Source organism: Odocoileus virginianus, unplaced genomic scaffold (assembly GCF_023699985.2).
Source record: "Odocoileus virginianus isolate 20LAN1187 ecotype Illinois unplaced genomic scaffold, Ovbor_1.2 Unplaced_Contig_18, whole genome shotgun sequence".
NCBI lineage: Eukaryota > Metazoa > Chordata > Mammalia > Artiodactyla > Cervidae > Odocoileus > Odocoileus virginianus.
In genome coordinates, this window is record NW_027224335.1 from 1491731 (window position 1) to 1504188 (window position 12458).

Consider the following 12458-nt stretch of genomic DNA (forward strand, 5'->3'; position numbering starts at 1 on the left):
TTGTCAATTTTATTTTTTCAAAAAACCAGCTTTTAGCTTTGTTAATTTTTGCTATGATCTCTTTAGTTTCTTTTGCATTTATTTCTGCCCTAATTTTTAAGATTTCTTTCCTTCTACTAACCCTGGGGTTCTTCATTTCTTCCTCCTCTAGTTGCTTTAGGTGTAGAGTTAGGTTATTTATTTGACTTTTTTCTTGTTTCTTGAGGTAGGCCTGTAATGCTATGAATCTTCCCCTTAGCACTGCTTTTACAGTGTCCCATAGGTTTTGGGTTGTTGTGTTTTCATTTTCATTCATTTCTATGCATATTTTGATTTCTTTTTTGATTTCTTCTATGATTTGTTGGTTATTCAGAAGCGTGTTGTTTAGCCGCCATATGTTTGAATTTTTAATTATTTTTTTCCTGTAATTGAGATCTAATCTTACTGCACTGTGGTCAGAAAAGATGACTGGAATGATTTCAATCTTTTTTAATTTACCAAGACTAGATTTATGGCCCAGGATGTGATCTATTCTGGAGAAGGTTCCGTGTGCACTTGAGAAAAAGGTGAAGTTGATTGTTTTGGGGTGAAACATCCTATAGATGTCAATTAGGTCTAGCTGGTCCATTGTGTCCGTTAAAGTTTGTGTTTCCTTGTTCATTTTCTGTTTAGTTGATCTATCCATAGGTGTGAGTGGGGTATTAAAGTCTCCTACTATTATTGTGTTACTATTAATTTCCTCTTTCATACTCGTTAGCATTTGCCTTACATATTGCGGTGCTCCTATGTTGGGTGCATATATATTTATAATTGTTATATCTTCTTCTTGGATTGATCCTTTGATCATTATGTAGTGTCCATCTTTGTCTCTTTTCACAGACTTAATTTGAAAGTCTATTTTATCTGATATGAGTATTGCGACTCCTGCTTTCTTTTGGTCTCCGTTTGCGTGGAATATTTTTTTCCAGCCCTTCACTTTTAGTCTGTATGTGTCCCTTGCTTTGAGGTGGGTCTCTTGTAGACAGCATATATAGGGGTCTTGCTTTTGTGTCCATTCAGCCAGCCTTTGTCTTTTGGTTGGGGCATTCAACCCATTTACATTTAAGGTAATTATTGATAGGTATGATCCTGTTGCCATTTATTTTGTTGTTTGGGGTTCACGTTTATACCACCTTTCTGTGTTTCCTGTCTAGAGAAGATCCTTTAGTATTTGTTGAAGAGCTGGTTTGGTGGTGCTGAATTCTCTCAGATTTTGCTTGTCTGTAAAGCTTTTGAGTTCTCCTTCATATCTGAATGAGATCCTTGCTGGGTAGAGTAATCTAGGTTGTAGGTTATTCTCTTTCATTACTTTAAGTATGCCCTGCCATTCCCTTCTGGCCTGAAGGGTTTCTATTGATAGATCAGCAGTTATCCTTATGGGAATCCCTTTGTGTGTTATTTGTTGTTTCTCCCTTGCTGCTTTTAATATTTGTTCTTTGTGTTTGATCTTTGTCAATTTGATTAATATGTGTCTTGGGGTGTTTCGCCTTGGGTTTATCCTGTTTGGGACTCTCTGGGTTTCTTGGACTTGGTTGGCTACTTCCTTCCCCATTTTAGGGAAGTTTTCAGCTATTATCTCCTCAAGTATCTTCTCATGGCCTTTCTTTTTGTCTTCTTCTTCTGGGACTCCTATGATTCGAATGTTGGGGCGTTTCACATTGTCCCAGAGGTCCCTGAGGTTGTCCTCATTTTTTTTTATTCTTTTTTCTTTTTTCCTCTCTGCTTCATTTATTTCCACCATTTTATCTTCTAACTCACTTATCCTATCTTCTGTCTCTGTTATCCTACTCATGGTTCCCTCCAGAGTGTTTTTGATCTCATTTATTTCATTATTAATTTTTAATTGATTTTTTTTTTATTTCTTCTAGGTCCTTGTTAAACATTTCTTGCATCTTCTCAATCTTTGTCTCCAGGCTATTTATTTGTAACTCCATTTTGTTTTCAAGATTTTGGATCATTTTTATTATCATTATTCTAAATTCTTTTTCAGGTAGATTCCCTATTTCCTCCTCTTTTGTTTGACTTGGTGGGCTTTTTTCATGTTCCTTTAGCTGTTGGGTATTTCTCTGCCTTTTCATCTTGTTTAGATTGCTGTGTCTGGAGTGGGCTTTCTGTATTCTTGTGGTCTGAGGTTCCTTTTTATTGTGGAGGTTTCACCCAGTGGGTGGGGCTGGACGATTGGTTTGTCAAGGTTTCCTGGTTAGGGAAGCTTGTGTCAGCGTTCTGGTGCGTGGGATTGGATTTCTTCTCTCTGGAGTGCAATGGAGTGTCCAGTAATGAGTTTTGCGATGGGTCTCTGTGTTAGGTGTGACTTTGGAGAGCCTGTATGTTGACACTCAGGTCTCTGTTCCTGCGTTGCTAAAGAATTTGCGTGGTATGTCTTGTACTGGAGCTTATTGGCTCTTGGGTGATGGTTGGTTTTGGTGTAGGTATGGAAGCTTTTGGATGGTCTCTTATTCCTTAATGTTCCGTGTAGTCAGGAGTTTTCTGGTTTTCTCAGGATTTGGGCTCAAGTCTCCTGCCTCTGGATTTCAGTTTTATTCTTCCAATAGTCTCAAGGCTTCTCCAACTATACAGCACTGATAATAAAACTTCTAGATTAATGGTGAAAAGATTCTCCACCGTGAGAGACAACCAGAGAGGTTCACAGAGTTACATGAAGAATAGGAGAGGGAGGAAGGAGATAGAGGTGAGCAGGAGGAGAAAAAGGGGACTCAAGAGGAGAGAGACAGATCTACGCAGTTATCTGTTCCCAAAGTGTTCTCCGTAGCCCAGACACCCACAAAGATTCACAGAGTTGGATTGGGGAGAGAAGGGGAATGGAGGAAATAGAGGTGTTCTGAGGTAGAAAACAGAGAGTCAAAAGTGGGAGAGTATCACCACACTCCTGAATAGAAATGGGAACTGAATATTGGATTCTTAAATGACCAAAATTTATATCACATACTACTGAAAAACAAAGATTGAAAATCTAGTGTAGAGGTTAGACTCTTTGAAATACAATATTTAAAAACAAAAACACACAAAAAAATTTAGAACTGTATATGAAGTTCAGTTTAAAAATAGGGTTTCTCTCTTTTTTTTTTTGGCAAGGTTATAGTGAAATGAAAATGAAAGTTAAGGAATAATAGAGGAGTATTAGAGGACTCTAAAAGGAAATAGGAGAGAAAAACAAGAAAAAGAAAAAAAAAAGAAAAAAAAATTTTTTCCCTAATTAAAAAAATCGTAAAAATATATGAAAATGAAAGTTGAGGAGTAATGGGGGAGTAATAGGGAATTATAAAAGAAAATAAAAAATTTAAAAAAAAAGGAAAGAAAAAAAAATTTTTTTTTTAATTAAAAAAAAAATATGTACATATATATCTAGGAATTTCTCTGGGGTTGTTGCGGTCAGCGTAGGTTCAGTTCAATTTCAGATAGCTCCTCTTTCCAGCTTACACTTCTCGATATCTGTAGGCCCCTTCCCGTGTAGTCGGTGTTACCTTCAGGGATTTTAATCTGTTGCACCGGTCCTTTCTGAAGTGGTTCCCTTTGTTTATTTGGCTTCTGTTTGCCGTCTCTTTGGTGTCTAATTTCCGCCCTGACACAGGCGGGCGGAAGTGATCTCTTATTTAGGTTCTCTAGCTCAGTTCAGTCCTGCTACGGGGAGGGCGGGGCGCTGCAGACAGATACCGCTCCGTGTGGATAGCACTCAGCGTGTTCCGGCCACACTGGGTTTGCCCCGCTCACGGGTGTCTGTGCTTTCACCGTCTACACTGCTCAGGCTCCCGGCTGCTCTATATGGAGCGGGCCCTGCATTGAGTGTGGTTCCAGTTTCCGGGTACTCCACAAAAGCGCAGATTCGGTTGCTCCTGCGTTTTGTGCCTTCCCCGGCCTGAGCGGTTCAGGCAGCCAGAGGCTTGGGCGTACTCTCCCGGGTGCAGCGCGCCTTTTCCCTCCGCGGCGAGCGGCCCAGGCAGCCAGAGGCTTGGGCGCAATCTCCCCGGGTACGGCGCACTTTTTCCCTCCGCGGCCCCAGCACGCACCGCCAGTCGGGTCTCAGGAAGTCTTTAGCTAGAACCCGGAGGCCTGTTTGCAGTGTGGGAGGGGGTGGCTTCTCAGGGGCTAAGTTTGCCCTTTTCCCCTCCCCCCTGCCTCCTACCTCCAGCGGGGATGGGCCGGCTCTTCTCTGGAGATTCTCAGTCCCTTTGTTTTGTGAACCACCGGCAGTGTGTTCAGGCCAGTTAATTTTGTCCCTTGCTATCCCACAGTTTAAAAAAGCTCCCTCCGATTGCTCTCAGGGTCTTCAGGCCGGTCCTCACCCTAAGCAATGCCGCCCGCTCCTCTCCGTTCCGCCCCGCTTGTTGCTGGCGGGTACGGGCGTCTGGGGTACTTTTCTGCTGGGAGTTGCTTTTAGGCACGTAATCTGTGGGCCTTGTTTAATTTTTCCTCCCAGTTAGAATGCAGAAAACTTCCCCCAGTCCCGCCAGTGAGAGGGTTTCCTGGTGATTGGAAACTTCCTCTATTAAGACTCCCTTCCCGGGACGGGTCTCCATCCGTAGCTCTTTTGACTCCCTTATTATCGTTTATATTTTGTCCTACCTCCCTTCGAAGACAGTGGGCTGCTTTTCTGGGCGCCTGATGTCCTCTGCTAGCGATCAGAAGTTGTTTTGTGAAATTTGCTCAGCATTCAATTGTTCTTTTGATGAATTTGTAGGAGAGAAAGTGGTCTCTCTGTCCTATTCCTCCGCCATCTTGGCTCCTCCTCCGATGACTCAATTTCAACAATTTAAATGTAATTTCTCACTCTCCATGCCACATTCCCACAAGATCTTTTTATCTGTTTGTCTTGACTCCTTGGCACCATTCTTTTGTAAACATCTCAAGGGTGGTACAATAACTTGGAAACTCCTATAGGTTATCAAGATGATTCAGGTAAACTTTGATTGCTGTGAACTGACTTTTCAATTGACATACAGAGGCTCTGTCCGTTAGTACTAGCTTATTGGTTAAAGAATTGAACAGATAGTATAACAGATGTGGGTATATTTGGGAGAGTGGGAGTAGCAAATGATTGTTTAAGTGGGTCCCAAACTTAAATACCTGCTGGAATCGGGTGCCCCATCTAAAGGGAGAAGCTGCTACTCTGTTCCCGCAGACTGTTGCCATGTGAAAATGTAGGTCCCTTGTTACCAGATTTTCAGATTTTTTAAATAGAAACTTGGATGTTTATTTTATATCTTCTGCTTTTTAAATATCATCAATTAATTAAGAACTGAAAAACACAAGGTGGGCCAAACAAATGCTTCCACAACCACCAAATGGTGAATTCTAATTTAGATGATGGATGGAATTTATGGTAGAGCCTTGATTTTATGAATTAAGTCTGTCTCTTCGTCCATTCAACATGGGCTTATTTACAGCTCGGTGGGTGTGAGTTCTCCCAAATGGTAGTCTTGCATGTTGACTTGTATCCCATAAGGTTACATTGGGGAAAGCCTCCCCAACGGTAACATGGTAAGCAGAATCTATGCTTGGTTAGAATCAATCTGTTCGACAAGTAACAGAAAAATCAGTTGGTAAAACTAAGAGATATGTAAATAAAGTAATAAGATGGTAATTCTTTTTCATGCACTTTTTGCTCTCACCAGATCATGAATCCCTTGATGGCTATGGTAAAGACTTGGGATTTGGTTCTAAAACTGTTGGGAAGCTACTGGAGGCTTGCAAGCAGGAAAGGATATGATCCAACTTATTATTCAAAAAGAACACTCTAAAATAGCAGATAGGAAAGCCCCTGTCTAGGCCTGCAACCTGAAGACTTCCAAAATATCTGCCCTTACTGAACTCAGCCTCTCCCCCAACCATTTGTTCTTCCCTAGGAATGTAGCTCTTATATTTATACGTTCTGTCTCTCATCCCCTCCTCCTACCACAAATGAAAATGTTTTCCATGGTTGTTGGGCCATGTGTCCTAAGAAACTTAGAGCCTATATGATTTGGAATGTGTTATCCAAGGGTAACTAATGCTTTTTCTGAATAAACTAACTACTCTGTATTCTTGCTTGGCCCTCAGGCCATTTCTCAGATATGTGACAAAGCCTTCCAGGTATCTGAACTTCTCAAATGAGAGGACAAGTGATATGGTCTTGCAAATTGACCTAATTACTCAAAGCTATTCTTCTATCTTTCAGAAAATACTGAAGGAAGGACCTCTGCTAAAGAACTGCAGCTCATTCAAGAGATGGAAGCTTAGATATTTTCTGGTTCGAGGACAAAGGCTCTGCTTTGCACACCATCCTGCGGTAAGAGAATACACACACACACACACACACACACACACACACACACACATGTGTATGTATATTTATACAATCTTGTCAATTGTGTTAGTAGGTAGGTACCAGGAAATATTTTGAGAGGAGATAAACCAAGAGGTAAAGACATGTTAGCAAGAATTAAGGTGGATAATCCTAATCTGCTCCACTATGTCCCTAGCTAGACCATATCCCATTATGTTGTTGCTGTTCAGTCCCTAAGTCATCCTGGACTCTTTGCAACCCCATGGACTCCAGGCTCCTCTGTCCCCACTACCTCCAGGAGTTTGCTCAAATTCACATCTATTGAGTCAGTGATGCTATCTAATCATCTCATCCTCTGCCACCCCCTTCTCCTTTTGCCTTCAGTCTTTCCAGCATCAGGGTCTTTTCCAATCTTTACATCAGGTGGCCAAAGTATTGGAGCTTCAGCTTCAACATCAGTCCTTCCAATGAATATTCAAGGTTGATTTCCTTTAGGATTGACTGGTTTGATCTCCTTGCTGTCCAAGGGACTCTCAGAAGTCTTCTCCAACACCACAGTTCAAAAGCATCAATTCTTTGGTGCTCAACCTTCTTTATGGTCCAACACTCACATCCATACATGACTACTGGAAAAACCATAGTTTTGACTAGACAGACCTTTGCAGGCAAAGTGATGTCTCTGCTTTTTAATATGTTGTCTAGGTTTGTCATAGCTTTCCTTCCAAGGAGAAAGCATCTTTTAATTTCATGGTTGCAGTCACTGTCCACAGTAATTTTGGAGCCCCAGAAAATAAAATCTGTCACTGCTTCCACTTTTTCCCTTTCTATTTGCCATGAAGTGATGGGACCAGATGCCATGATCTTAATTTTTTGAATGTTGAGTTTCAAGCCAGCTTTTTCACTCTCCTCTTTCACCCTCATCAAGAGGCTCTTTAGTTTCTCTTTACTTTCAACCATTAGAATGATATCATTTGCATATCAGAGGTTGTTGGTATTTGTCCTGACAGTCTTGATTCCAGCTTGAGCTTCATCCAAGCTTCATCCAGGATTTGAAATAGCTAAGCTGGAATTCCATCACCTTCACTAGCTTTGTTTGTAATGATGCTTTCTAAGGGCCACTTTCACAGCGTCATCTTTTAGGATTTGAAATAGCTCAGCTGGACTTCCATCACGTCCACTAGCTTTGTTCATAGTGATGCTTTCTAAGGCCCACTTGACTTCGCATTCCAGGATGTCTGGCTCTAAGTGAGTGATCACACTATCATGGTTATCTGGGTCGTGAAGAGCTTTTTTGTATAGTTCTTTGGTGTATTCTTGCCACCTCTTCTTAATATCTTCTGCTTCTGTTAGGTCCATACCATTTCTGTCCTTTATTGTGCCCATCTTTGCATGGAATGTTCCCTTGACATCTCTAATTTTCTTCACCAGGTCTCCAGTCTTTCCCATTCTATTGTTTCCCTCTATTTCTTTGCATTGATCACTGAGGAAGGCTTTCTTATCTCTCCTTGCTATTCTTCGGAAACTCTGCATTCAGATGGGATATCTTTCCTTTTCTCCTTTGCCTTTCACTTCTCTTCTTTTCATAGCTATTTGTAAGGCCTCCTCTACAACCATTTTCCCTTTTTGCATTTCTTTTTCTTGGGGATGGTCTTGATCACTGCCTCCTGTACAATGTCATGAACCTCTGTCCATAGTTCTTCAGGCACTCTGTCTATCAGATCTAATCCCTTGAATCCATTTGTCACTTCCACTGTATAGTCATAAAGGATTTGATTTAGGTCATACCTGAGTGGTCTAGTGGTTTTCCCTACTTTCTTCAATTTAAGTCTGAATTTTGCAATAAGGAGTTCATGATCTGAGTCACAGTCAGCTCCTGGTCTTGTTTTTGCTGACTGTATAGAGCTTCTCCATCTTTGGCTGAAAAGAATATAATCAATCTGATTTCAAATCCTAAAAGATGATGCTGTGAAAGTGCTGCACTCAATATGCCAGCAAATTTGGAAAACTCAGCAGGGGCCACAGGACTGGAAAAGGTCAGTTTTCATTCCAATCACAAAGAAAGTCAATGCCTGAGAATGCCCAAACTACCATACAATTGCACCCATCTCACACGCTAGCAAAGTAATGCTCAAAGTTCTCCAAGCCAGACTTCAACAGTACATGAACCGTGAAATTCCAGATGTTCAAGCTGGATTTGGAAAAGGCAGAGGAACCAGAGATCAAATTGCCAACATCTGTTGGATCATTGAAAAAGCAAGAGAGTTCCAGAAAAACATCTATTTCTGCTTTATTGACTATGCCAAAGCCTTTGACTGTGTGGATCACAACAAACTGTGGAAAATTCTTCAAGAGATGGGAATACCAGACCACCTGACCTGCCTCCTGAGAAATCTGTATACAGGTCAAGAAGCAACAGTTAGAACTGGACATGGAACAATAGACTGGTTCCAAATCAGGAAAGGAGTACATCAAGGCTGTATATTGTCACCCTGCTTATTTAACTTATATGCAGAGTACATCATGAGAAATGCTGGGCTGGATGAAGCACAAGCTGGAATCAAGATTGCCGGAAGAAATATCAATAACCTCAGATATGCAGATGATACCACTCTTATGGCAGAAAATGAAGAAGAACTAAAGAACCTCTTGATGAAAGTGAAAGAGGAGAGTGAAAAAGTTGGCTTAAAACTCAACATTCAGAAAACTAAGATCATGACATCTGGTCCCATCACTTCATGGCAAATAGATGGGGAAACAGTGGAAACAGTGACAGACTTTATTTTGGGGGGCTCCAAAATCACTGCAGATGGTGACTGCAGCCATGAAATTAAAAGACGCTTGCTCCTTGGAAGAAAAGTTATGACCAACCTAGACAGCATATTACAAAGCAGAGACATTACTTTGCCAGCAAAGGTCCATCTAGTCAAAGCTATAGTTTTTCCAGTAGTCATGTATGGATGTGAGAGTTGGACTATAAAGAGAGCTGAGCGCTGAAGAATTGATGCTTTTGAACTGTGGTGTTGGAGAAGACTCTTGAGAGTCCCTTGGACAGCAAGGAGATCCAACCAGTCCATCCTAAAGGAAATCAGTCCTGAATATTCATTGGAAGGACTGATGCTGAAGCTGAAACTCCAATACTTTGGCCACCTGATATGAAGAACTGACTCATTTGAAAAGACCCTGATGCTGGGAAAGATTGAGGGCAGGAGAAGGGGATGACAGAGGATGAGATGGTTGGATGGCATCACTGACTCAATGGACATGAGTTTGAGTAAACTCCAGGAGTTGGTGATGGACAGGGAGGCCTGGCATGCTGCAGTCCATGGGGTCGCGCAAAGAGTCAGACACGACTGAGGGACTGAACTGAACGCCCACTTGACTTCACACTCCAGAATGTCTGGCTCTAGGTGAGTGACCACACCATCATGGTTATCTGGATCATTAAGACTTTTTTTGTATAGTTTTTCTGTGTATTCTTGCCACCTCTTCTTAATCTCTTCTGCTTCTGTTAGGTTCTTAGTGAGCCACTTCATTCTTTCTGGCCTGAGTGCATGCTAAATCACTTCAGTCGTGTCCGACTCTTTGCAACCCTATGGTACTGTAGCCTGCCAGGCTCCTCTGTCCATGGGATTCTCCATGCAAGAACACTGGAGTGGGTTGCCATGCCCTCCTTCAGGGGATCTTCCTGACCCAGGGATCAAACCTGCATCTCCTGCAGCTCCTGCATTACAGGCAGATTCTTTACCCCTGAGCCACCAGAGAAGCCTCATTCTTTCTGGAGCTATTAGTAATTGCCCTGAACTCTTCTCCAGTAGCATATTGGACACCTTTCAACCTGGGAGCTCGTTTTCCAGTGTCATACCTTTTTGCCTTTTCATACTGTTCATGGGAATTCTCCAGTCAAGAATACTGGAGTGGGTTGCCATTCCCTCCTCCAGTGGACCACGTTTTGTCAGAACTCTTCACTATGACCTGTCCATCTTGGGTGGCCCTGCATGGCATGGCTCATAGCTTCATTGAGTTATGCAAGCCCCTTCACCACAACAAGGCTGTGATCCATGAAGGCAATATCCTACTATATTCTCCAGCATAAACCTTTAGTTTTAAATAATCCTGAACTACATAAGCTTTCCTATAAATCCACATAAAAGTTTTGGGAAGAGTTGAGTTTTTGGCTTAGTTTGGTTAATTTTCTGTTTGTTACATGATATATAAATCAAAATCATGATGCTAAATAAATCCAGCACTCAAGCCAAAGAAATAATGGGATTATAACTGCCAAAAATGCCTGTTAGTGTGCCTGTGTGTTTGTTTACTTTTTAGTGTATCTTTGCCTCAATAACCAGATGGTTCCTTTTCCCTCTCCCTCTCATACCTTTCCAGTTTGCACGCTTTGAAACAATTGATTTGTCTCAAGTTGCCTTGGCAGAAAGCAGCTGTAGAAACCTTTGCCACAGTTTTTGCGTAAGTAAGATTAGGATTGCCTGAATGGGCAAGGGTGAGAGATAGCTGGGAAGAGGGGTCTCCATACCCACCTGTCGCCTATTTGGAATTCAAATTTCCCAAGTCTTCTTTGATCCCAAAGTGTGTTTGGAAATCCACTTAAAGTAGCATTGCAAATGAGTGCTAAAGATTTTTCGTGTGAGTATTTTCTATCAGCCCACTGATGGGGGAAAAACATGATTGCCCTGGTCTCTATTACCAGTTTGATATAAAAGCAGAGCTGATTTCAGGAGTGGGGTGGCTATTTTAAAAAATCAGTCCTTCTGGTGAAGGTAATTTAAATGAATATCATTGGGAGGCTTTCAAGAGACTGCTAATATGTTGTATACTATATCAAGATATTTGAGCTACATGACATTCTCTCCTTTGATGAAACATAAGAACCTAAATCCAAAGCGAAAGTTACTCTATGCTGAAATTACTAATGAGAGTACCTCAAAGAAAGCAGAGGATTTTCTAGGCATGTATTCAAGGGCATTTCACTGCTAAAATGTCATAAGACGGTCATTCAGGTAAATTCAGAACAGAAATCTCACTGAAAAATAACAAATCTATTGGCCCAAGAATTCTCCTACCCATCTCCTCACAAAAATGTTTTTTTCTCAGCCTCAGTGGTGGGTTATGGAGAGCAGGATCCCTCTTCAGGCAGGTGGAGAGTGGTACTTAGCAGACTAAAGAGCTATGGGCCCAATACCCTGCTTCCATGGCTGGTCCACAGTCTATTTTCCTTTGAAAGGAGAGCAGTTGAAAGGAGACCCTACTCTCATTTCCCTCTCATTGCATCATACTGACCCAGGAGAAAGCTGAGGGTTCTATTGACCCAGTTCCAAAAATCTTAACTTTTTAGTGATAAGCATACAAGATAATGTTTGGGGTATCCATTCTACAAAAATTCCAAGGGCTAGGTTTCCCCTTAGCCTAATTAAAACAGAGACACTATGCATCAACCCCACGTAAGAATGGGTTTAGACCCAAGGAGTGACTGTTGTTACTAATTCCAGCTAGTCCCTATTGCCATTATCACAGAATCATGCTGTGCTACATTCACAAGAAGAACAAAATTGTCTGTTGGTGTGGTGAGCTCTAGCTGCCAGATTTGGGCTTGGGGTGGTGGGCACTGGTAATGAAGATAAATAGGGCCATTGAAGCAATGGCTGATGCTATAGATATCCATGCTCCCCCCTGCCCTTTGGGAAAAGATGATGTTAGCATGGTCTACCTCTGCTAGACCCTCAACATGGCTTTCTCATTGTTTCTGCAAGGTTCTTACACCAAGCAGGATTAAGAGAGATAACAGTAAAATTCTCTTCAGATTTTCCCTAACCATAAGAAAGAAACAAACTGGATTTGTAGTTTCCTCACTGCAGTCTCACTCTCCCCTCGAACAGAAATAGGCACACCCTGATGAAAATTAAACACTTTTACCATTTCAGGTAGATAGAGCAGCAAGTAAGATTTACAGGCAACTTTATTTGAGTAACAGATGGGTGCTTGGCCTAGTGTTTAAGAACATGTGTGCTGGAGCCAAAGAATCTAGATTCAAATTCTGGCTTAGTTTCTTACCTACTGTTTTGCCCTGAGCAAGTCATTTAACTCCCTTTGCCACAGAAAAAAATACCCTGACTATAAAGTGAGGGAAAATAATACTGCCTAGCTC

General features: G+C 41.6%; 1 protein-coding gene across 1 annotated transcript in view; it reads left to right on the plus strand.

Annotated features, from left to right (window-relative positions):
- The window catches only part of DGKK (diacylglycerol kinase kappa), a 170504-nt gene that overhangs the window by 50219 nt on the left and 107827 nt on the right, over positions 1-12458 (plus strand). The window contains exons 3-4 of the mRNA XM_070464139.1: positions 6191-6301; positions 10682-10762. Of these exons, the coding sequence (XP_070320240.1) occupies positions 6191-6301; positions 10682-10762 (192 nt within the window). The remainder of the gene's footprint in view (positions 1-6190; positions 6302-10681; positions 10763-12458) is intronic.